The sequence below is a fragment of the Copadichromis virginalis genome, linkage group LG11 (assembly GCF_057382275.1).
Source record: "Copadichromis virginalis isolate Kocher_CV1m ecotype Utaka linkage group LG11, C_Virginalis_male_GT1.1, whole genome shotgun sequence".
Taxonomy (NCBI): Eukaryota; Metazoa; Chordata; class Actinopteri; order Cichliformes; family Cichlidae; genus Copadichromis; species Copadichromis virginalis.
The window spans coordinates 22,613,443-22,637,453 of NC_140628.1; the positions used below are offsets into that span (position 1 = coordinate 22,613,443).

At 45.2% G+C, this 24,011-nt stretch overlaps 1 protein-coding gene across 4 annotated transcripts; it reads left to right on the top strand.

Moving 5' to 3' along the window:
- Nucleotides 1-716: 716 nt before the first annotated feature.
- On the top strand, nucleotides 717-21,656 carry nr4a3 (nuclear receptor subfamily 4, group A, member 3). Of its 4 annotated transcripts, none has more exons than XM_085473732.1 (8): nucleotides 717-3,452; nucleotides 4,205-4,375; nucleotides 7,674-8,509; nucleotides 12,879-13,008; nucleotides 13,867-14,030; nucleotides 14,144-14,343; nucleotides 17,722-17,900; nucleotides 19,711-21,656. In XM_085473732.1, the coding sequence occupies exons 1-8, from the start codon at nucleotides 3,350-3,352 to the stop codon at nucleotides 19,971-19,973; spliced, it is 2,046 nt and encodes a 681-aa protein (XP_085329858.1). In that variant the 5' UTR covers nucleotides 717-3,349; the 3' UTR covers nucleotides 19,974-21,656. The 4 variants fall into 4 exon arrangements, with proteins under 4 accessions (XP_085329858.1, XP_085329859.1, XP_085329860.1 ...); XM_085473734.1 differs by having other exon boundaries at nucleotides 1,061-1,188; XM_085473735.1 differs by lacking the exon at nucleotides 717-3,452 and adding an exon at nucleotides 5,197-5,278 and having other exon boundaries at nucleotides 4,258-4,375.
- The last annotated feature ends 2,355 nt before the right edge of the window (nucleotides 21,657-24,011 follow it).

A 24,011-nucleotide genomic window follows, 5' to 3' on the forward strand; every position in this document is an offset into this window, starting at 1 on the left:
TCATTTACAGGTTCATCTGCAATTTCAGGTAAAAATCTGTTTGGAGCACGTTAAAAAGGCACCAAAATTATGCAAGTGTGCTTTTATGGTGGTTTATAATGATATTATAATCTTCATACAATCCCTTCTGGAAACACACCTTAAAAGAGCTCCATTACACGGAGAAATGCTGCTTTTGACATGTTTGATTAAAGTTTACTTGTGGATAGATGTGTACAATGGGTTAAAACATGCTTCTGAAAAGTAATGGAGCACAAGTATCACCAGGTAGTTGATTGGAAATATTTAGATACATCCCAGCATGTGTTCTGTATGGGAAAACATGCTCATGACTAATATTATTGTTACCTTTATTAATATGCTGTGTTTGCAGAAAGAGAAATAGGATATTTTGATGATGAACCTAAATTTAAAATCTATTTTATTAATATTTGTTTGCATTTTTTAAGGTTTTGTGTTTACTTTATACTTTGTTGATTAAGTAATCTAGAAGAACAGCCTCTTTACAGTTCCTGCTGGTGGTGCAGGCTCGCCCGCCGGATCCCCCTCGGCTTCCTCTCCTGCAACCATCAAACCAACCGCCTCGCTCTCTGGCTCTCTCAGATTCTCTCTCCACCCCTCTCGCTCTCTCTTTCCTTGGCACGGCACACGGGGCTTATGTGTCTTGTACTGTACGGAGAGAGAGAGAGGGAGCTCTACACTGGGTGACGTCACCTCTCCCATGGCGTCACATTGACGTAGCGCATACCAAGAGCTCTGTGTGGAGGCAGAGCCCACATAAATGCACTATTTGACTTTCTCCCCTCAGACGGCGCACATAAACAAACGCGCGTTACAAGAGCACACTTTGCAAAGCACCCATCAGCACTGACACACTCAGCAGCACGGGGACGGACGCAGACTCGCTCCTTAGAGCCACTCGGGAGTTTGATGATTTCTTTTTTATTTCATTTTCTACTTTTTATACTTTAGAAAAAGTAAGTGGAAGGAACGGAACTTTTTTTCCTTTTCTTTTTCTAATGCCGACGAATCCAGCGCCTCTCCGAGATCACTAAGAGTGTTTTTATTATTATTTTTCTTTCCTGTCATTATTTTTATCTCTTTGCGGTTGTTCTGGATGGAAAACGGATACTTCATGCGAAGTTATTAGCCCACTACATGTAAAGACGGAACCGCTACAGCAAACAAGTAAGTAAACTGAATGAATGAATGAATCTGTAAAGCTCTGCCTCACATCTTGGCGGAAACACGCCGAAAGAAGATAACCCTCAGCTTTACGTATTTAATTTTTCGCCACCTATATCAAAAGCCATGATGGATTTACTACTCTAACATCATCTGTGCGCGTGCTGCCCAACTTTGTGTGCCTAACCTGTTGCTGCTCACGTCAGCCACCGGCACACGCGTGTTGCCGGTCATGTTTGTTGGTCTGTGCCTATGTGTGGGTTCTCCTACGGCGAATGAGGCTGAACTCTGAATTTAATTTGCGCTGGAGAAGGTATCTTATCCTTTCCGGTTGTCATGGAAATGAGATGCCTCTCACTCACAATGAATAGTGGAGTCGGACGCACAAATGGTCTGAGTGAAGAGCGGTGTAACCTACATTCAGGCAGGAGCTCGGAGAGGAGACTTAATGCTCTTTCATTTCAAGCCATGGTGTGTTTGGGTTTTGTGTGTGTGTGTGGGGGGGTGTCTTATCGGAGTTTTTTTTTTTCTTTTTTTAATTTTTAATTTTTTGAGGGGGTGGTGTCTTTTTATAAAATGTATTTATATACATAGATGTGTGTAAGTGCGTGTTTGTGAGGTTGTGGGTGTGTTTGAGTTTAGATATCGCTCGGCTGTCGGTGCCGGACTGCGCTATGATTTAACCTTCAGTAACATGGAGTGAGCGTACAGTTACCATTAACCCGTATATAATAAAACTGGCCCAAGATACACTGGTACTCAAATTGCCTCCGAATTTCATGAGCCATGTATCGCAGGAAAAACACCCTCAACCATAAAGCCACAACAACATTTCTGAAGCCCACCGTGAAGCATGCTCCAGCAGCTATCGTGCCTCTTGGCCAGTCACATAGTTTATAATAATAAGCTGACAACACCGGGTTGAGGTACTTAAGTAAGTTGCTGGTTTTACCTTCTTTCCCCCCCTCAGTTCCCTCACACACACTCAGGTTTACGCATACACGCACGAACGCGCGCACGCAGGCTCCAGTGACAGGCTCCCACTCAGGGCTGATTTACAGTAGGCTAGGCTACTCGCATATTTCTCTGCTCTCTCCTTTATGTCCTTTCTTTTCTCTGTTTCTGTTTGCTGGAAGCCTCGCGCTGTCCGGGGTTATTGGTGCGAGGGGGCTACCGGGGGCTACCGGCGCTCCGGGGCGCGTGCTTTACAGCTCTTTTGTCGTTCTCTTGGTTACCGGTGCGCGCAGGGCCAGAGCCCCACCGGCCGGCTCGGTCTGAGAATAAAGTAGGGGGAGACCGCGGGTTCATTAAAAAAAAAGTTAGAAAAAGGCAGAATGTCTCACTTTGTACAAAAATAAGTTTGTTTGAAGTAAAAACACTTCATCTTCATCTCTTTAACTCCCCTCGGAGGCTCTGATTAGAGCGTATTTACGCAGTTACGGGTTTAGCTTCACAACTTTATGTAAGAATGAGATGACTTCAGCTTATTTCAAATTGACTCCCATTTGTGCTGTTACTGTAACAAAATCATTTTTCAGGCCTAAAGATGTCTCTTTTTTTCTCTCAGTGCTCAAATGGCTCCATACACAATTGAATAATGGCTTAACTGTTCCAAATCAGCCCTAATCAAATAAATGTTATACAGCTTGACTTGTCTGTTTACTCTGGTTTGTGCTTTTTTGTTTATTCCAACCTATTTGGGGGCTGTTGGGAGGGATTACATCTATATAAGAGCCATATTCCGACAAAAGAACCACCGACAGGGGGTTCGTGGGTGTCCAGTAAATCCTTTGAGAAGTGGTTTAAAGTTTGGTGAAAAGTGGCTACTGACATGAAGCTGCAGGTGCTCCTAGTCTTGATCCGTATGAGGGTTGTGGGTTGTCACCAAGCTGTTTTGCGATACACACAGGGAGACTGCGTGGTCTTCTCAACTTGACCGTCTCATAGAGGGGGTCTATGTGTGGCGGAGAGAGAGCCACAGTGAGAGAGAGATAGAGTATATAGGAGTGTGTTACAGAAAGGGGGCGCTCTGGGCCTTGAAATCCTCCGGCCACGGTGCACCCTGCTGCAGTGAGAGGGAGTCGGAGGCGCACGGCGCACGGGAGCCCGCTGGTCTGGTTTCAGGTCCGACTCACAGTTTTCTAGATTTCTCTCTCCCCTCTGGATGAACCCTGAGCAGGCGAATGCGGCGGTGATCAGAGGCAAGAAAAGCGATGGCCCGGAGGCACTGGCGCAAGCTGCTTTTATAAAAGTTGTCACTTTTGTAGGTCTGTATTATGATTTTTTTTTTTTTTTCCATTATTATTATTTTGTTTCAGAAGTCGTGCATAGTTTGTTGACTGGTGGAATTTCTGTTTTACGGTGCAAAATATCTATTAGGCAGTAATTATAATAATAATAATAATAATAACGGCGAAGACGTTAGTGCTAAAATGAAACCTGTCGCCCACGTAGGCAAAGTTTTGAAATGAACCCAAAGTCCTCAGTTGTGGTTCTCTTTGTAGGATGCACTCAGTGACATATTTATTGTCAGAATTGCCCTATGTTGGATGTAAAAGTCTAAATCTTATCCCTAATTTGCCTTCCAGCGTGTGCACTGGTAGTTATTTGAATTTGCGCCGTCTCAGCGCAGTGCTTTACATCCCCTGTTATCTCTTTCTACTGCTTTTAAACCCGATAAACTGAATGATTCTCTCAGATGAGATTTTTGTGCCAATAACGATTTGCTTTTGAGATGAAACGAAAGCTTTGCTGGTTGTCTTTAAATTGTACAAAAATGTTTCTCTGTCCGATTTTTTTCTAAAAGTGTGAGGAAATTTTGAACACCGAATTTGAATTTGCTGAAGTTTGTGGAAGCAATTTAAACAAAGGTCTCCATTCTTGAGGGAGAAAAAAAAAGAAATAAATTTTCGCTTCTCTTTGAGTAATCTTTTTTTTTTTTAAGTCTTTACGAGCGTTTGAGGCACTTACCTGATTATTCAGCCTGCCACTGGCTTTAACACAGCCATGTCTCACCCAGGCACAGGTTCGGAAGAGCGCGCCCAGCCGAGCTCGGAGCCCCGGCGGTCGGACACTTCCTTAGCGACGCCCGCCGAGCCCTCCCCGCTCCAGGAGCCCTGCCCCGGCCGCAGCCACGCCACCCCTAAATCCCGGACACCCAGCACCATTCAGCGCGAGGCTCTTTCACCAGGTACAGAAACAAGCGCTCAGTCTGTCTTCACTTTCATCTTACCCTTTTTTCTTTCTTTCTTTTTTAATCTCTTTCTCATCTGATGCTTTTGTAACGAGTGCAGCGGCTCTGACACTTTCATTTCGTGTTGCTGTTGTGGAGTGCTTGGTGATATGAGTCGGGTGATTGTTTTATTGTGGGGGGAAAAGAAAAAAACAACATTCCCAAAAATTGAAAAAAAAATATTTAAATACATATATATAATTTTTATTTAGTAGTTTAAAACACAGGGGTTAGATCTGAATATCAGCTGGTAGGCAGTCGTTTTATTTATGTGTATATTTATGCTCTTTTACTCCTGTTAAAGGTCAAAATATGAGTTGAAGTTTCCTCAATGTTCTGGTGATCTTTTGTTTGTGCTGCAGTCGTGAGCCCATGTGTATGTGTGTGGGTTGATTTTGTCTGGCAAGTGAGCTGACATTTCAGTCATTAAGATAAGACAATTCTGAGGCCAGGCACACCTATATCCAAAACCTGGAGGCGAAATGTGAATCATATATATATTTATATATAATACAATCACACACACACAATTTTGTCCATTGTAATTCAATATAGAAACTACACTGTATACCCTGAAGTAACTGGTTGTGTAAGTGTGTCTCTGTGCTTTGTGTTTTGTTTTTTTGTTATTTTTGTGTGCACAGTGTAAAGGGAAAAAAGTAAAAATCACTCTACGCTGTGGGACGCTGACTCCCCGAAAATGTTTTATAGTTTATTGATATAAAGAAAATCTGTGTTTTTGTAATTTATGTCTGCACCTTCATGTTTTCATTTGTTAGATCTATGGCATTCTGACAATGAACAAGCGCACTCAGTTATTGGAACAGCTGCAGTTTGTCCAGTTGAAATGCACACCTCGAGGTTAGAGACTGTTTCCCTTTGCCTCACTATGCTGCACCACCTATGTCTGACTCTGCTTGGGTTGTCTGTCCTCTTGCTTGCACACACACACACACACACAAACAGACACATATGCACACAACTGCTTCAATGCAAGTGTCATAAAGGCGACCCGATGGTGGTATTGGACTTTTGAGAATCCCCTACACTGACTTGCTTTGGTGACATTAACAACTAAGAAGCTCCGGTGATGGATCTCTATTTGCACTTGTGGTGAGTGTCTAAAAGAGGATGCAAGTTTGTAAGCATGGGTGTGTGAGTGAAGGTTAGACACGCCAACAAAAGTCAAGTAACGAAGACGGTGAGACACTCGCAGAGACAAGTGGTTTTACAGGTTTTCAGGATAAGGGTGTATGCTTTTGGTAGAATGAACATATACAAGTCCATGTTGACATCGTGAACATTATAAGCAGATGAACACACGTGGTGGTGGTGGTGTGTGTGTACCAGAAGGAATTTCTTTACTCACCCGACAGACAAACATCACACTACTTTGTAGCCTTCCTACCCTTTTCTCTCTCATTCTTTCATCTCTTCACAGAAAAACCAGAAATTTACCATATTTAAATATAAACATGTGCATGTGCCACGTGCAGTAAGTCTTGCACACATTTCTACACTGATGGCCCCTAATCTGAGGCTTGACCTACTGACACAACACAGAGAGCCGCAACCTTTACCACTGTACTCTCCTTTTTTCAGTTTGTTTTTTCTTTCTCTGGTTCTCTTCCTCCTCTGATGCATAATCAGTTTTTTAAAAAAAGGTCTTTAGGTATAGCCCAGAAAGGCCCCGTGACGCCCTTAATGCTGCATGTGTGTTTTTCCACGTGGGTTGAAGAGCTGGTCACTCGCAGAGGAAGAAAAAAAAATCTTGATGACGTCAAGCACACGTATGCCTACAGCTTGACTCATATCCTCAATTAAAATAAAAAGAAGGAAAGAAATGTAGCGGCTTAATGAGCCTGCTGATACACTATGCTTGCATATTTAATGGTTAATATAAAAATTAATAAGAATTATTTCAAAGAAAAAATATTTATAGCAAAGAATTTAAAAAAAAATTATTTATCTCAACATTATATGTATATATATATATATATAAAATCAGGACTATTTTCCTTTTTTTTCTTGCTTTATAAATAGATAAAAGTTCAGGTGAGACCGCTTTGGCGGAGGTATTTGTGAACGCTTTAACAACTGCAGGACCGATATATCCCGTATTTGACTAGACAAACATGACGTACAGGGAAAGGGGGCGATTACGGCAGAGCGCGCGCATGCTGGGCGTCAATGGGAGCAGCGCAGTGTTGACAGTTCCCTGCTCGGGAGAGACGAGCAAACACCACAAAACCCTGCCTGCGCTGACACTCATGACTGATTATTATTATGCACACACACATACACACACGTGCAGACGCACGCAAACGCAGGCGTTGTATATTACGTAAGAGTTTTGATAAGACCATATAGTCCACACACAAACACACACACAGAGAAACGATGAGCTGGTGGCCTGTTGCTGTAGCAGAATTAAATCAAGGGGGGAAAGTGAAGACATGTCGACTGGCGTCTGCAGCAGTTAGAGGAAATATCTGTGTCTGCGTGTCCGTCTTTATCTCAGTGTGCGTGTGCATGAGAGGGTGTGCGTGCACGCGTGTGTGTGAAGGGTCTGTGCAGCAAGCATCCAGCACCACCATGGGGTTCCATTATTATTTAATGTTATCTCATCTGCTTTTCCATCTGACTAACCAGAATACACACACATACAGATTCTTGTATTTGAGCTTCAGGATCATCAACTGCAGTTTCTCTAACTTGACTAACTAGGAAAATCAGCAATGTTCGAAGTTTTGTGTGTGTGTGTTTCAGTATTCAGGGTTTTTTTTTTCCCTTTTTTTGCTGTACTTACTCAGTGCAAGTGCAAGAAGTGTTAACAGCAGAAATGGGTGTAAATTGCATCAAATGAAAAGATTTGGTTAAAGCTTTTCACAGCCTCTTCATTGAAAGAAAAACTTTTATAACACTCTGCAAACTGCCTGTTCCAATAGAGCTGTGCAGATTGTTTTTGTTTCTTTCTTTTTTTTATTTTTTAATGGTTGACCCTGTTTAGTGTTACCACTGTGTGCATGTGCATCCAATAGAGTCTGCCTGTATCCTGCAGATTTACTGAACATGAAGCCCTGCTTCTCTGATTAAATCACTGTTTGTAAAATGTCATAAATTCTTCTTCTCTGCCCAGTGATTGTTGCTATATAGCTGTGCCCTACTAACATGGGAATGTGAAGCTTTTGGGATACATGTGGTCTGATGTGCCACGCAGCTCTAACCTGCGTGTGTGCTCTGTTTCCTCCGACAGATATGCCCTGTGTGCAGGCTCAGTACGGGCCGGCCCCTCCAGGCTCAGCCTACTCTGGCCAGTCCTTCAGCTACCAGACTGAAAGCTACAGCTCTGACCTCATGACCCCCGACTACACCAAGCTGGACCTGGGTGGGGGTGAGATCTCTGCAGCTGCCACCACCTCTCTCCCAAGCTTCAATGTCTTTGTGGACGGAAGCTACGAGCCTAAGTCCTCGTGCCTCTACCAGATGCCCACGCACAGGCCCACCATCAAAAAGGAGGAGGAGAGCTACCCAACTGCCCCACCCCTGGAGGCCATGTCCTCCTCCACCATGTACTTTAAACAGTCTCCCCCTTCCACTCCGACCACCCCGTCTCTGCCACCCCAGCCGGGCACCTCCTTCCTGTGGGGGGAGGAGCACCCCCTGGCTCCTTCTCACCCTCACTCTCTACCTTCCAGCCTGGAGACCGGCCCCCTCAAGTCCCCCCGTTTTCCGCACTTCTACCAGCATTCACCGCCCCACAGTGGAGGCAGCGTCGGCGGTTATGATAGCCTGGGAGGAGGGCTGGTTCGCACCTCTTCTTCCTCCTCTTCCTCCTCCTCATCAGTTTCCCATCCTCACGTCCCACCCCTGGAGCAGCCTCTGTACCAGCTGCACCGCGGAGCAGGGAGCAGCAGCCTCGCCTTTCGCTCCCTGGCACTTGGACCTTGTGGCCCTCTACTAGCAGACAGCTTGCCCTCTCCACCCCCGCGTGGCCCACAGGGAGAGGGAACCTGCGCGGTGTGTGGAGACAATGCGGCTTGCCAGCACTACGGCGTACGCACATGTGAGGGCTGCAAAGGCTTCTTCAAGGTAAAAAAAAACAACAACCCACAGCTATTATTAAAGTCTTCCTCTAGTTTCAACCGTTCTGGTCTTTGGTTTTCTTTTGTTTTCTTGTACTTCTGAGTCTTGTGGTTTCTAATAAGACATCACGCACCTGTCCCTCATTTGTACCCCTCTGCATCTTTTGAAGTATTCCTTCTTGTTTCTAACCTCTCACATTCATAACAGACTTTCCATCTTTAAAATCTCAGCCAGAATCTGTAAACTGGCTGCAAGCTGACTGACGTATTTAAGTCGGAGCAGTTTGCTAGCATTTGCCTTGCTCCCACTCTACACCCTTCTCTGTACTCTCTAAATCGTCTTTAGAGTCATTGCGAAAGCACAACACACCCACAGGGGTCGTTTCTCCCAGCAACCAAGTGGGCAAAGTGTGCATAAGCACTGGCTCTGTGTAAATGTGTGCGTGTGTGTTTGTGATTGCTTGCATGAGAACACAGGATGATAAAAACATATATTCTCTCCAAAATAACAGCTGTGTTCAGGAGCTCAGATACTCAGAAATAACGCGGTGTGCGAGCACGTAATGGTGAAGGAATCCTTCTTGAAATCAGTTTTCTGACGGCGTGTTTTTAGTCAATTGGCGGCCACGAATTTGACCACAATTCTCTTGCATAATGCTCAACCCGATATGAATCTGTTTGAAATTTGGTCCCTCAAGTGATTCAACCTAACACTTCTGAACCTGTTGTCTCACATCCCATGTTGCCGCACGTGCTAACGCGCTGACAACACAGTTTAACACAATCCAAGAGCCGGTTTTTAGTCAGACTCATTTTCCATTTTCCTCATGCTGCAAGTCATAAAATACAACAGACGTGACAAGCGAGATATTATATTGCTGTGCATGTGCGTGTATACATATATATTTGAGGCTTAGTGGCACATCACTTGGAATTACAGTGAACTCGCACTCGGTGACAGTGGAGTAATTCATTTGCACAGTTTTTGAATTAAAACATTTTCCGGCACACTTGTTAAGCATTCTATTGGCTGCACGAGATGAGAGTTAAAATTAAGAGACAGCAAGAAGGAGGGTGCACACACCGAGGTAATTGAATAATGCCTCTGGTAGGTGGAAATGAATTATCCTTCCTTTCAATTAGTTTCACAATTTGTTTTTATTTAGTAATTAATGAAAGCAGCGTCTGGTGGCAGCAGGCTGCGGGCTGTCTGCTCGCTGCAGTGTTCCCTCCGCAGCCACAAAGCCTGTCAAACCTCGCTATGTTTCCTTTACACTCCCTCACACACACACACACACACATACACACACATATGCAGATGCAGCGAGCCATCCCCGCCTCACGCAACATATGCAGGCAACCACACATATAGAAAAACATACTGTAACATGTGTTTTTTTCACACTGTTACCCCGTGAATCCAGGATGCAGCGGCAGCAGCAGAAACTAAATCGTGTGTCTCACACACACCTGCTCCTTGTTCACATATTCTCAGGCACATCACCTCCATTATCCTGATGGTTTTATTGTGCCCGAAAAATATTTTCCTGATTATATTTAATTATCCATGAATAGTTATTAGGCATTAAACCGTTGTAGAGGCTTGCTGTAAATTATTATTTCATTAGTGCAATTTGAAGCACATTTTCCCCGTGAATTAATTTTAGCTCTTAAACAAGTCAGGGTTGTTGTTTTTTTGTTTTTTTTGGGCATGTTTATTATTTTGAATAATGTGTTCCATTCACGGGTTTCCATTAATTTAGTGAACCTATTCAGTATTTCAATTTTTAAAATAAAATAAAAAACTATTCCAACTGTTAGTATAATACATTATGTTATCAAAAAAAAGAACATTAAAGTCCCCTGTTTCCATGCACCCACTGTACTAACCAACCGGTGAGCTGTTTTAGACCTGCTACACACTGTTTTAGTTTTCCAGGGCTTGCTTGGTATGTTAGTCCTAGAAATTATGGTAAGCATCCGTGTGCTGGTGAAGATAATTGGAAAAACAAGCTCGGAAACATGTAAGCTGATCATATAAACCCAGTGTGTAGGATTTTAGAGTTATAAAAACAGTAAAGTCAGCTCACGGATACAGATGTCTACATGTGTTTTTGCACTTTTTTGACGGCAGAAACTGAGAATCAGCGGTCGGAAGCAACCAGAGGGGGGTTGGGATTTAAGATGGGTTGGAGAGGGCAAAGTCCCTCAAGGCTTTTAATTTAAGCCGAGGCTATTAGTACATGTTACATGTCAAGAATCTGTCTCTGCACGCCTCTGTCTGGCCCCTACAACAGCCATAGTATCTGCACTCCTGTCAGAATACTTTCAATTGTGAATGTGCTTTCAGTGCACACCACTCATTCCTCAATTCTGACTCAACATCTAACTGAAACTTTTTCACTTTAATCCAGTTCCTGCCCACAGAAACAATATGGCCTGATGCGAAGTAAATTTAAACTTGTTATTTTAATGAAATTTGGGGTAAACACGAGGAAAAATGACAGGGAAGATTAAATTAATTGAACTAGAACAAAGTGTACTACACACACACACACATATATATGTATGTATATTTACACATCACATCAGAGACTAGTTATAGCTTTGAAGCTTTGATAGTGACTCCAGTCATCGTTTTTGCTGATTATTAGAAAGCAAAGTCACAAGAGCCCCAACCAACACACACACACAAACGCAGACACACAGATGATAACAGACAGACAGAGAAGAGAAAGGGCCAGCGCTCGCTCATGAGAGCTTAATTTATCGCGCCCTTAATTGATGATTGCAAACTCAGGCTTTTCTTGGAAACAGACATCTAAATTAACCCTGAGGTCACTGAAGAATTTCCTCCTTGAACAAACAGCAGGGTTAACTTAGCTTATAGACTACTCCACTTTCACCTTTATGCGCACCGCCCAGCACACCGCCAGGGAAACCGGAGATTTTAAAGTTTCAGAGAGGAAAACACAAAAAAGAGTCACAGTTATCTTTAGAACACGCTCCGGGCGTGTTCGCGTGGGCTTTACTGTTGGTTAGTATCGGGAAAAATCGCGTAAATGACTCCGAACCTCTTTAAAAGTGTAAATAAAAGTTTGCGCACGGAAGACTTGTGCGTCATTCAGCCTTCCTCATGTTTAATTCGGACACCATCTAACTGGATGCATCCCCCACCCCCCTTTCTCGACCACATTAATGACCATAACTTACTTATCCTCGCGCGCACGGGTCGCCGACCATTGAAGGGATGAAAGGAGACATTCACAGCGATCTGCGGTGCCATGGCAACGACTCTCATCCGGCACTGGCGCCCATTACGCGTCGGTTCCGCACTCGCGCCGAAGCATATGGAATAATTGGTGTGTTATTGGTCTCCTGGGGGGGACGGGCATGTGCGGCGCGAGGGGTTCCTAATTGGATTTATTTGTTTTGATGTGTTTTAGAAGCGTTAAAGAAGCCGTGGCACTTCCGTTATGTGTAAATTACAGTTCAGTTATAGGCGCTGCCTGAGTGGAGTGCTGGAGTCACAGCGGGTAAACGCGGTGGTAAAGTGAGTATTTGTGGGGGTTTTACGGTGTTGTCATCGCAGGTTCACCCCCGAGTTTAATCTCCTGTCAGACACGGGCAGCGTGGAGCCTTCGGGCCTCATTGGAACTGATAATGTCGGTCTGCGGTCTGTTCGTGCTGCGAGTGAAGAACTTCGTGCTTTTACTGGGACGGTCCGTTCAAAGTATTGCCTTCAATACGCGGTCACGAGCGCGCAGGATTGGCCCCATAGATGCGCGCGCACTACAATCTCACTTATTGTCCTCCCTGTATTCGCTGAGCCCCCTCTCCACTCCCTCCCACGTGGCCCGTTTCTGATTTCATTTTAATAAGGTCAGTAATAATCGCGCGAGCCAGCGGAGGAGAAAACAGCTCCCGCGGGGCCCATTGAGAGAGGCGCGATGCGCGAGGCCCCGAAGGTGCCACGAGCTGACCCGCGAGCTTCACAAACAATCTGATCAGGCAGCTTTCGCGGCCGCTCGTCCCCCACCCCTCTCCACCTCACCCACCCAACTCTACCCCGTCTCAAGGGACCCGCCTCCGCACGCCACGCGCTGGATCTCTATTGTCAGCTGCGGCGCTAATAAAATTGTCCCTCCTGCAGGCGAGGCTTGTTGGGAAATTAATTTTATCTAATTATACTGATGTCACCGCCGCCTTTCAGCGCGTAATTAAAATCTGACCTGCGAGCTTCGCTTTCATTCTTTGACGGGCAAGGAAAGAGAGAGAGAGAGAGAGAGAGAGAAATTGAATTAAACAAATCAAATATTAGGTGTTGATTGTGTTTGGAGGCTGATTATCGGCATGCCTGTTTCTTCTTTCTCCAGCGCACCGTGCAGAAAAACGCCAAGTATGTCTGTCTGGCCAGTAAGAACTGTCCTGTGGACAAGAGGAGACGCAACCGCTGCCAGTACTGCCGCTTTCAGAAGTGTCTGAGCGTGGGGATGGTGAAGGAAGGTAGGAGATCACACACCTGAATCACACACACACAAACAAGCACATATGCACACAACTGCTTCAATGCAAGTGTCATAAAGGTGACCCGATGGTGGCATTGGACTCTTGAGAGTTAATCCTAATAATGCAACACTAATCAGACTTGCAGTCAGTGATCATAGCCCCCGTCTCTGCAGTCAGTGGTTAATAGGCCGGTAATGGCCCAGCCTGTGGTAGCATCACACAACTGTCTATGCAGAAACGCCTGTCTGTGGTTGGAAGAAAGTATGATACACATCATACCAATTAGTCCCTGCCACCTTTAAAGCCCCTGAGTTCAGTGTTGTTTAGCAGAGCCTCAAAGCTGACCATCTTATGCAAAGATTCTCCCGTTATGTCATTGTGTTCACCACATCTGATGCGTTGACTGTTGCTGCATAGTGCACACACACAGACAGACACGTTTCGATGATGTGTAGAATCAGCGTGACACTCAAACTGCCCCCATTCCCATGAGGTTTGTCACCTGTCTCACACCCTGTAATACCCCCACCCACATATCCACATGCATAAACGCAAACAAACCCACACAAAATGCATACTGGATGTCTCTGTGTTGCATTAACACACGTCCGTCTGCAGCCTGCAGAACAGCTCCACTGCCATCTGCTGGCTCGTGGCCTCCTGTGTGTGGAGATCGTGGCAATGTTGGGAGCACTCCTGCAGAGAGCTCTCCCAACCTTTTAGTCGTTATTTCGCTGTGATGAAAAGCTGATATCAAGCCGGTCCGCTGGAGGGTAGAACTTGACTGTGCATGCAGAGTTTATATTTCCACGTCCAACTCAAAAACCTCTTGCCTTCTGTGTTTCTCTGTTTTAGTGGTGCGTACTGACGGCTTGAAGGGGCGCAGAGGTCGTCTGCCTTCCAAACCAAAGAGCCCCCTGCAGACGGAGGCATCTCCTCCTTCTCCACCCCTCAGCCTCCTCTCTGCTCTGCTCAGGGCTTATTCTCACTGCACACCTCGTGACCTTGACTACAGCCAGGTAACCCATGCCCTTAACAATTCATTTCAACTGGAGAAATGCATTAGTTTATTTTCGAATACAGATAGTTTACAAGTTATTTCAGTAATTTCTCTTCTTTTCTTGATCTGCAGTTCAGCGCTGCCGACCCGCCATCCTCCTCCTCGGACGTCGAACACATCCACCTCTTCTACAGGCTACTCACCATCTCGATGGAGACCACAAGGTGCTGGGCGGAGAGGCTGCCCGGCTTCTCCGAGCTTCAGCGTGACGATCAGAACCTGCTCATAGACTCCGCCTTCCTGGAGCTGTTTGTGCTGCGATTGGCTCACAGGTAAGTAGGCAGAAATGGAGCCTCTTTTAACACCTGTTTTAAACTTGGATGTCCACTCCTATGCACACCTCTCAAGCTTTTGAACCACACCGACTTACACTTGTACGGGCAACTTTGTTTTGCTTAGCGTCTCAGAAACAAGAGGCACTTAAACCCTTTCCGATTAAAGTACAGTGCATAACTGTGCTGGCAAAGCTGTGTGCTGCTGTGTTGGTGTATCTCCAGAGTGGGAGGAGTGGAGCTGAGTAATCGCCATATGAACCAAATTATGAATGGAGTCTGTAGCTATGACAGCAGCTACACCCACAGAGTTCCGCTCTGCTCGTCTGATATCTGACGCACAGAGAGATCTGTGTGTGTGTTCTGCGGGCTAAAACTGTGCTAACATTGTGAACTGTGAATTGACAAGATCAATTTCCATCTCAAAGTTAGTCAGCTGAGTAACTGAAAAGAGCCGCTGTTATGGAAGGAAATACATATTCAGTTCAGCTGACCGACATAAAAACACAATGGGCTTCATTTACCTCATGCGCCCCCTGATGTATGTATGTGTGTGTGTGTGTTTGAGCAAGAGAGCACGTGTGTGTCTCACTGATGGATACCTGTGGTGCCATTGTGACTGCCCCGGCCCATCTTTGCCTCAGAATTACCCTGGGTTACCAGTTTGCTCTTGCAAGGCATGCGGCTGGTTAAATTTATGGGTAGAAGATGGTGGCGGTGGTGGGGGGCTACAAGCTCATCTCTTTGTCTGCGCTGTCGTCTAGGGCAGAAGACCAACACAGTGAGACACGCACACTTACTCACACTCGCTGATGATGTAGAATCCCAACTTTCTGTCCTCCTCCCAGCGTAGGTCCAGGTGCAGGGTGGGTAGAGGATGGGTGGTGCCATCACAGTCCCAGCAGGAGGGGTGATCAGGCTGGGACTCTGACTCACTCTAAAGGGTGGACTCATAGGGGCCTCTTTCAAACACACGTACACACACAGACACACACTGCTCATCTTCCAATCGGCCAAACTCCCACGGCAGAGAGGAAAATGCACACAAACACAGCGCTGTCTTATTTTCTCTGTCTTCCGTGGGAGCGATGGATGCAGCGCATCTCCTCGCTGACCCCGTGCTGAACCTAGATGCCCCGCAGACCCTCGCTCAAGCGTGCGTCTGTGTGCTTGTGAGTGTGTGCTCAGAGTGCATAGAGTAAATTTGCTTCGTTCTTCTGGGCCGGCATTGCTGTAAGCACCCCGTTACCTAACAGTTTCTGTGGTTATTGGTCGATTACCGTGGTGACAGCGTAGTCAGGGGTGAGTGGAATGTGTGGCAGACATCCACCTGTGCTTGTGTGCGTGCGTGCATCTGCCTAGATACGCATCTACCAGCCTGTCTGTGTATTTTTGCTCCAGTGGCACTATCTCACACGGGTGAAATGGTCCTGTGAGATATTATTTGGTCAGCTCTGTGTTTACTTAAGCACAGAAATACAGCCGGTATATTGTGGAAATAACAGGTACTAATATACATCACCAAACGTGCATCGACAAGGACTGTTCACTCTCATGTTCGCGAAATTCTCCAAAAATGACCCTGCTGACGCTAAACTTTTAATAAAGTTTTGAATTTTGACCGATCTCCCCTTCAAGAGGTGTTCTGGAGCAATGCTGTTGATTTTAGTCCCTCAAATCACATTGTGCTCCTGTGCCCCTGTGATACACGCTCGATCAAATCAGAAACACTTCAGCTTTAATTTTATTTCGGGGAAAAGTGAGCAATGACTGTGCTGGTCTGGTTGTCTGTGTTGAATATTCCTCCCTCAGATGCCTTCAGTGCATTACAGTCAAATCCTGCAAATTCACGAGGCACAACATGGGGAATGTGGAACGTAAACGACGATCATCCCTCCAGTCGTCTACTGCGGTACCTTTGGTCTTGAATGCTGCAGACCTTTCCACTAAAAACTGCTTTTTTGTTTATAAGAGAAGATCCAGCTTTCATCACCAGCGATGAGCCCCAACATGACCGTGGGGCCAGTTTGACACAGAAGTTAAGTGGTCTGTGTGCAAGTCTGAGGCCCCGGGTGTAATCGCAGGCGCACAGGTGCAGGAGTTCAGAGCAGAACTTCCAGGGAGTGATCTAAAAATATGAATTTTGCTGGCTTCAAGGGTGCTCAATGATATAACTTTGATCAGCCAAGTACAAGTTTTGAGTTTCACATGCGGAACATTAAGGTCGCACCTCGTGCAGCAATGAAAAATTAGGTGAATCTGTTCTGTGAGAGATGTTTGACAAGAAGTCAGGACTTCAACCTCAGCCTAGAGGAGATGATACGAGGGATCGAAATCAAAAACAAATTTGCTGTTCTTCCCCAGCAATAGGTGAGAATAGGTGAGGGGCATCGTTTCTCAACCTCTTCCTGTTATTCACTTTCTTCTCTGTGCTCTCTTCTTGTGATTTCCTGGAAGTACAAAGAATATTTTGGTCCCGATCGCTGGTGCTAATTGTTTTTGATGTTAGTTGTTAATGCTTTCTCATGTATGTGCATGTGTCTGGCCTAACGGCGTGTCTCTTTTGAACTGAGTCTAATTAGACACAAATAGCATTGCAGTTTATCCTCATAACTGCCAAACCAAAGTTTGTGCAGGGTGCAATTTGAGGCTTTCCTCCCTTTCCACACTAATTCCCCTCTTTGCTCTCTCTCTCTTTAATATCATCTGTTTTCCAAGTACACACTTTCTCCCCTAGATCTTCCATCTCTCATAGTTTATCCTTCTTCAACTAAACACAGTTGCAGCTCTCCAAAGAAGAGCGGGCTCCTATTTTAGAGACTAATAGAGACCAGTCATAGGTCTCCATCATCCTCTGCTTGCACTCTCTCTCTCTCTCTCTCCCTCCTTCTCTGCTTGATGTCAAAGAAGTGGGATGTTGTGTGTCGTGAGTAAGTGATGGTTAAATACATCTGAGAAGACTTTTCATTTCCTTATTAAAACCTTGTGTTTCCACTGCACACCACAGCCTGGGCACATTAAAGCCATAACAGTTTATCTATCTGCAAATATACACGCACACACAGAGCAACCCTCTGCCCTAACCCTTCACCCCACCCTGCCGCAAGGAAACGCAGGAATGTTTTAAAATGCTGTAATTTGGAAACACAACCTTAATCAGCTGCATGCTTGTGTTTGATGTGTGTCCCGTTTCTGCGTGAGTGCGCACACTGCCAGGTTTCTCATTGTTTTTTATTGTAATTGTTTCCTTGCCCCAGCATCTCAAGCTATATTTACAATACATGAGGGAAAATACAGTTTTCTCTGGAAAACGGCGATCTAATCAGTCCACCATTTCCTTCTTTTTTTTCCCCCTTCCTCTTTCTCTCGGTTCCTCAGATCGATGCTGTCGGAGGATAAACTAGTGTTCTGTAACGGCTTGGTGCTGCACAGGTTCCAGTGCCTTCGTGGGTTCGGAGAGTGGCTGGACTCCATCCAGGAATTTTCCGCTCACCTCCAGAACCTAAATCTGGATACCTCTGCCTTCGCCTGCCTGGCCGCCCTTGTGCTGCTCACAGGTAACCACAGATTTTCAATCACGAGCTTACTAGCGAGAGGAACAAGAATCAAGGGGTCCTAATTCTGTGGTTGCATATAGTCACCTGTGCTCAAAGTTATTAACATCGCCTCTCCACTCCTCATAAACACTGCGAATCATTTAAGCTGAACATGAATATACAGATAAAACGCTCGCTCGCTCGCCCGCCCGCCCGCTCGCGCACGCGCGCACACACACACGCACGCACGCACGCACGCACGCACGCACACACACACACACACACACACACACACACACACACACACACACAGCATCTTCCTGTTGTCCGGAGCTTTGCCTCCTGGTGATTCAGTGTGACAGTGATCAGGTGGACACATCCTCTAACGTCAGACACACGCTTAAAGACACACATGTGCATGCGTGTTCCCACACATCTCTGCCCCGAAACAAGAACCTGATACCCAGAAGCACCTGCTGCACCTGCCACACACCTGGCCCTCTAATCAGTGTTCATGTGTGAAAAATGAAAGGAGAATCGCAGCCTGCTCTGAGAGCACACACGCTGCAGGCGAGGCAGATTTCGTTTTTTAAGTAAAATGCATCAGGCGACAGAGACTAGTCTGCAGTTAAGTGTTTATATTCATCTTTTTAAAACAGTTTTAGGGTGTTGGATGCTGTAAAGTAATGTGCAGTAGCTAAAAAAAAAGAATTAAATTAAATAAAAAAATCCCCCTCCCCCTGCTTTTAGCTTCCTTATTTCACCCTGCCCCCGCCGCCTCCTCTTCCTCAACCTCTTTCTGTCTGAGCCCTCCAACCCCATCCTCACCCTCTGGGGGAGCACTTAACTCTGTTCCTGATCGACCAGCCCACCGTGGAGCGCGGCTCTGGAATGGCGTCTGCGGTGTTCTCAGTGGCGCTCTGCCACCTCGGCAAAGCACACAGCGCAAAGCCACGACAGAGCCACCAGAGCCACCAGGCGATCGACCGCTTCAGAGTGGCCTGTGCAGAAAGGCAGTCATCGATCTCTCCCCGGGAGCTCACGCTCATAGAGAAAGAAGGGGTAGGGAGAGCGGGAAGAAAGACAGGGAAGCGGAATTGTGTGGCGAGAGGTCTGAAAGCCGCGCTGAAAGGAGGGCCGGAGTGACTCTGCAGCGGCAAACACAACAAACAAAAGAGTCACATAAACAAACAGTAAATAAGCTTCGGATAATGGATACCTCAAAGTGAGACAGGTCTTAGTGGCAGCCTCCCTGCAGCACAGCTCGTAGTGTGCCTGTATGTGTGTGTTTGTGTTTGGGGGGCTGGACACCCTGTTCTCTGCAGAATGAGTTAGTGTCACATTAAGCCTTGTACGAGTGCCACTGGAGTTGCTATGGGCAGCAGTGTGTGCATTTCTAATTTCATTTTGCTGCTCACAGGGCCACATAATCAGCTAACTGTTGAGCACTTCTGTTCTGCTCTTTGTCTTAATTTCTGAAATTGCACTGACTTTTTTTTCTGTGCAAATGTTTAAAAAAATAAAATAAAAAATGTGCTCATATAGCCGTGCATGTGGACGTACACCAGTGAGAAGGGGGCTTATTAGATTAGACTGAGTATTGATCTGTAGTGAATGAGCCAGGTTAAGGCCTGTTAAGAACATGAGCCATACGGGCTAATGAGGTGGAATTCAATATAAAAGAAGATGTAGCTAATGCTCTTTCAGCTGAATGAGCTCTGATGTATGTATATGTGTGTGTATTTTTTTTCCCCACTGACTTTATTTTGGCCATTTAATGATTATTCTCCTAACATCTCTTTCTCCGTCTTTCTTTCTTGCGAATCTACAGAGCAAATCCCCGGTCTGAAGGACTCAAAGCGGGTTGAGGAGTTGCAGAATAAAGTGATCTGTTGTCTCAGAGACCACCTGGGCTGCAGTCCTTCATCCTCCTCGTCCAAAGCCGCTCCTTCTCTGAGTCGTATTTTGGGTATAAGGGAAGAGCTTCGTTCCCAGAGGACCCAAGGCCTTCAGCGAATCTTCTACCTGAAGCTGGAGGATCTGGTAGCGCCTCCGCCACTGATTGACAGGTTCCTGGACACTCTGCCCTACTGACGACTCGGGCTAACCATGCAGCAAAATGAACCCACGTCACGTCCTGTCAAGGCCTTTCCCCAAAGGAGCATGCAAACACACCCAGAAGAGAGAGAAGAGGCACTCTCTCTCTCTCTCAAGACTGATGCAGCGCACGGAGAGCCAATCTAATATTTTTGACTCGACGGGGACAACCAAACGAGAGCGCCTTTCACTCAAACGGACTACCAGCTAAATGCTTTTCACCTGTATAAAAGACAATTACTCAAACGCTTTACCACTTTTTATTTGGTCCTCCTGTTTCGCCCCACGCTGGGAGGAGGGGGGAGGATGATGAGGCTGAGATGGACAGGAGAAAAGTGACTTTTTTTTTTTTTTTTGACTGTCCTCGCTCCATCTGGGTTGCAGCTTATTCGGCAAAAAAAACAAAAAACAAAAAAAAACAAAGAAAGAACCGACGTTTATGAGTACTGTTTATCTGTGTTTCGGCCTGGCTCGTTCTGTCTGAGGACTTCCATTTAGAAAGGAGGGCTGGGAGAGGTGGCGATGTAAAAGAGAGAGTGCGGGGAGGGGGAGGTGATCGTTCCGAAATGTGCCGACATGTCAGAGGTGGAGCGGCGTAGGCGTAGGTGGGCCAAAATGTTACGACGCAGGACACAGGTGTTTCATAAACACATGGAAGTGGCTGTTGAGGCGGGCTCTTAATTACAAGTGCAATTCCTTAAGTGCTATCGCGCCACAAGAGGAAGGGATGGAGGAGGAGGGGAAATCTAATTTCAAACTCTAAATTATTTTAATACAAAAACTTGTCCTGTACTGTCAGTAGCTAAAAAGAAAGACAGTCTCCCATCTTGCTTTAGACAGCAGAGGAGATACTGTGCACTAACGATCGATGACTGAGTCACCCAGACTTGAACTTTCTCTACTATGTGGTTTTTTGTTTTTTTTTTGTTTGTTTGTTTTATTAACTCAGTTTGAAATCATAGGTCGAGTAGAAGTGTGGAGGAATGAACATGGACAGAAATTGGCTTTGGAAGCACTTACACCCTGAGAGGGGCTAGAAGCACAGACACACACCCTACCTGCTCGCCTGGGGGACAGGGAGAGGAGGGTGCTCGACAGACAGCTGTACGTCCAGGGGTGAAACATTCCACGTTCATGCTCTTTTTCTTTATCGTTTTATATATCGCGGCGGCTGTGTGAGTGTGGAGGACATGATCGCCTACCGTCTTTGTGTGTGCGCTTAGACAAGCCAGGATCATATGCATGGTGTGTTATAAGCTGTCGAGAGCTGGCATAGCCTGTCAAAACAGCTCGACCTGTGTTTGTGTCTCAGACTGCAGCTCTATGGGAATCTCCCCAGGGCCTCCACCACCCACTCACACCCTCATGACGACGGTTTTAAAATAAATAAAAAAAATCAAATTCTATAGATATAAATATATATAAATATATATATATATATATATATATATATACAAAACTAATATTTTGAAGTGTTTTTAGCTTTTTCAAATATTGTGGTACGAGTTGTGCATTGTTTTTTGAAGAGAAACAAAAAAAGAGAAAAAAAGTTGCTGTTTTTTCAATGTCCTTCTTTGGTTAGAGTTTCCTGTTCGATATGTTGTTGTTTTTTCTTTCTCTTTGGTTCACTGGATTTTCTGTTCAGCACTTTGAAATCATAAACTAGTTCTGATTATTCTGTGTCTTGTGTTTTGATTCTTTATAATTCATTGACAAAAAAAAAGAAAAAGCACAAACAAAATATTGTTTTCTATATAAGGTAACAAAACATCAAATTTCAGCCACATTTTTACATGTTTTTTTTAAGTGTGTGTGTGTGTGTGTGTGTGTGTGTGTGTGTGTGTGTGTGTGTGTGTGACTTGTCAGACACAAAAGCCTCTTGACAGGTAAAAGGCCTTGTCTCTCTCCTGGGGGACCCTCGGGCTCTCACAGAGAGGATTAGGAAAGTGAGGAGGGGGAGGAAGAGGGCGGGGAGAAGAGCTTCATGTTAGCATGAGGTCCAGATCAGCCTCCAGCCTCGTTAAACACCATCGATCGGCACGGTGACATTTCACAGCACATGCCGTCTATACTGTTACCGCCATCACTCACTTGCCGTCCTGCACAACAGCGTTACCGCTAACACAGACACACACTCTCTGTCTCTAACAGCCAGGTGATTGATAGCAACTGTTAGACAATTGTGAACAGCTCTACCTGTGCATGTGTGCGGGGAAAAAAGAAGAAGTGGGTAGAAGCAGAAGAAAGTGCACAAAAAAGTAAAGAGTGAGCACGCACCACCACCTCTTCTGTTTTATGATGTTTAAACTTTCCCCTTTGTGAATAAAATAACCATTTTAGAAAGATGAAGCGCAATGGCTTTCAGTGACACATACTAACCTGGAAATGCCCATAAACATTATCAGTTTATTACTTATAATTCTGTGTGTTTGTGAGTGCATGTGGCACATAACAACAAATATCTGTCCAACACTTCACCCTCCTTTGGTTTGGGGGAAGGTGCGTGGGGACTGTGATGTGTTTTTTAATGAGTATGCAGGAAAAAAACATTCACACTTTTGTCTTCTTTTTTTAAAAAAAAGTGGTGTGATTGTGTACATGCGAAAGAAAATGAATGAAGTGTTAATATTCCTCCTACAACTGTGTTACTTACATGTAAAATAACATGACATGAAGCAGAGAGCATGAAAAGCAAAATCTACGCACACACACAGACACACTCACACGCTGAGCTGTCACTCTCCAAGCCGATCGATCAGTGCTGACAGATAGCAGATACCCAGAGTCTTAATTAGAGGTCCCATTAGAACATATAGACACACACACACACACACACTCACAGATTCAAAGCATGTATTCTTCTGGTTCTCAATTCATAAGTTCTTTTCATAAAGCCATGTATAAACAACAGCAAGCATGTTTTCATGTACACATCAAGAGGGCAGGGAAATTAAAATCATGACTATGTTTATGTAGCAGCTTCAGGTTCATGTCTGCTTTTTGTGGAAGCAGTGTCCTGGCTTATTGGACCACCTGCCATAGTTAATGTTATTAGAAACACCTGTGTTTTCCTACCATGACTTGTCACAAAGTCTACCATGACAAAAAAAACCAGGCCCATATCCACCGAGGCATCAGGATGTGCTAATCACACCTGCCACAACAAAAACCAGTAAAGATTCATGAGGTAAGACATGAACGGAGCTCCCTGCTTGCTTCCTCTCCTGCTGACAGACCTCCCGGATTAGACTGAAACAAATGGCACCTGAGTCCTCCTGGGACCCCAAACGACACATGTTTAAACACACACGGTGGTGTTTCATTCACGCCAAATCACTGATTCCGACTATTCACTTAAACCGGTGGTGTCAAACATAAGGCCCAGGGCCCAGAATTGGCCCATCAGAGACTCTAAACCGGCCCACTGGACAGCTTTGGAAAATGTGAAAGAGAAATTGTGTTTTACAATGGTTTTTTAAAAAAAGGAAAAATTCTTTGTTTTATACCTAAATCACAGTCTGAGCAACAAGCTAGCAGAACATTTCCTGTAATTTTACAGATTTATTTCTTACAGTTTAAGCCCAAAGAGTCATGCTGACACATTTCTTTCATTTCCTACAGCAGCCGTTCTTTATCGTGTAGAAAAACTGGGAACTGCTGATGAAATTTCATGTAATGTTCGTATAATATAACTGACAGAAAGGGCAGTTTTACTGGTCCAGCCCACTTGATGTAAATGAGTTTGACATCCCTGACATAAACATAACCTCACAGCAAGTCTTCACCTTAGACTTGAATGATTTACATAACGGGACATGCTTCTTCTTTGTAAGTACCCTTGATGTGCCCACATCAAGGGTACAACTTACACACGCTCAGACACCTCCTCCTCCTCCTTCTCTCTCTCTCTCTCTCTCTGTCTCCACAAACACAGAGACAGAAACATTTTTGATGATGATTTGCTATTTAGGCTGTCAGCTCTATTCCCTCCTCCCCCTCAGTCTGCAAGTCTGGGAGTCCCCTGAAAGTGGACAG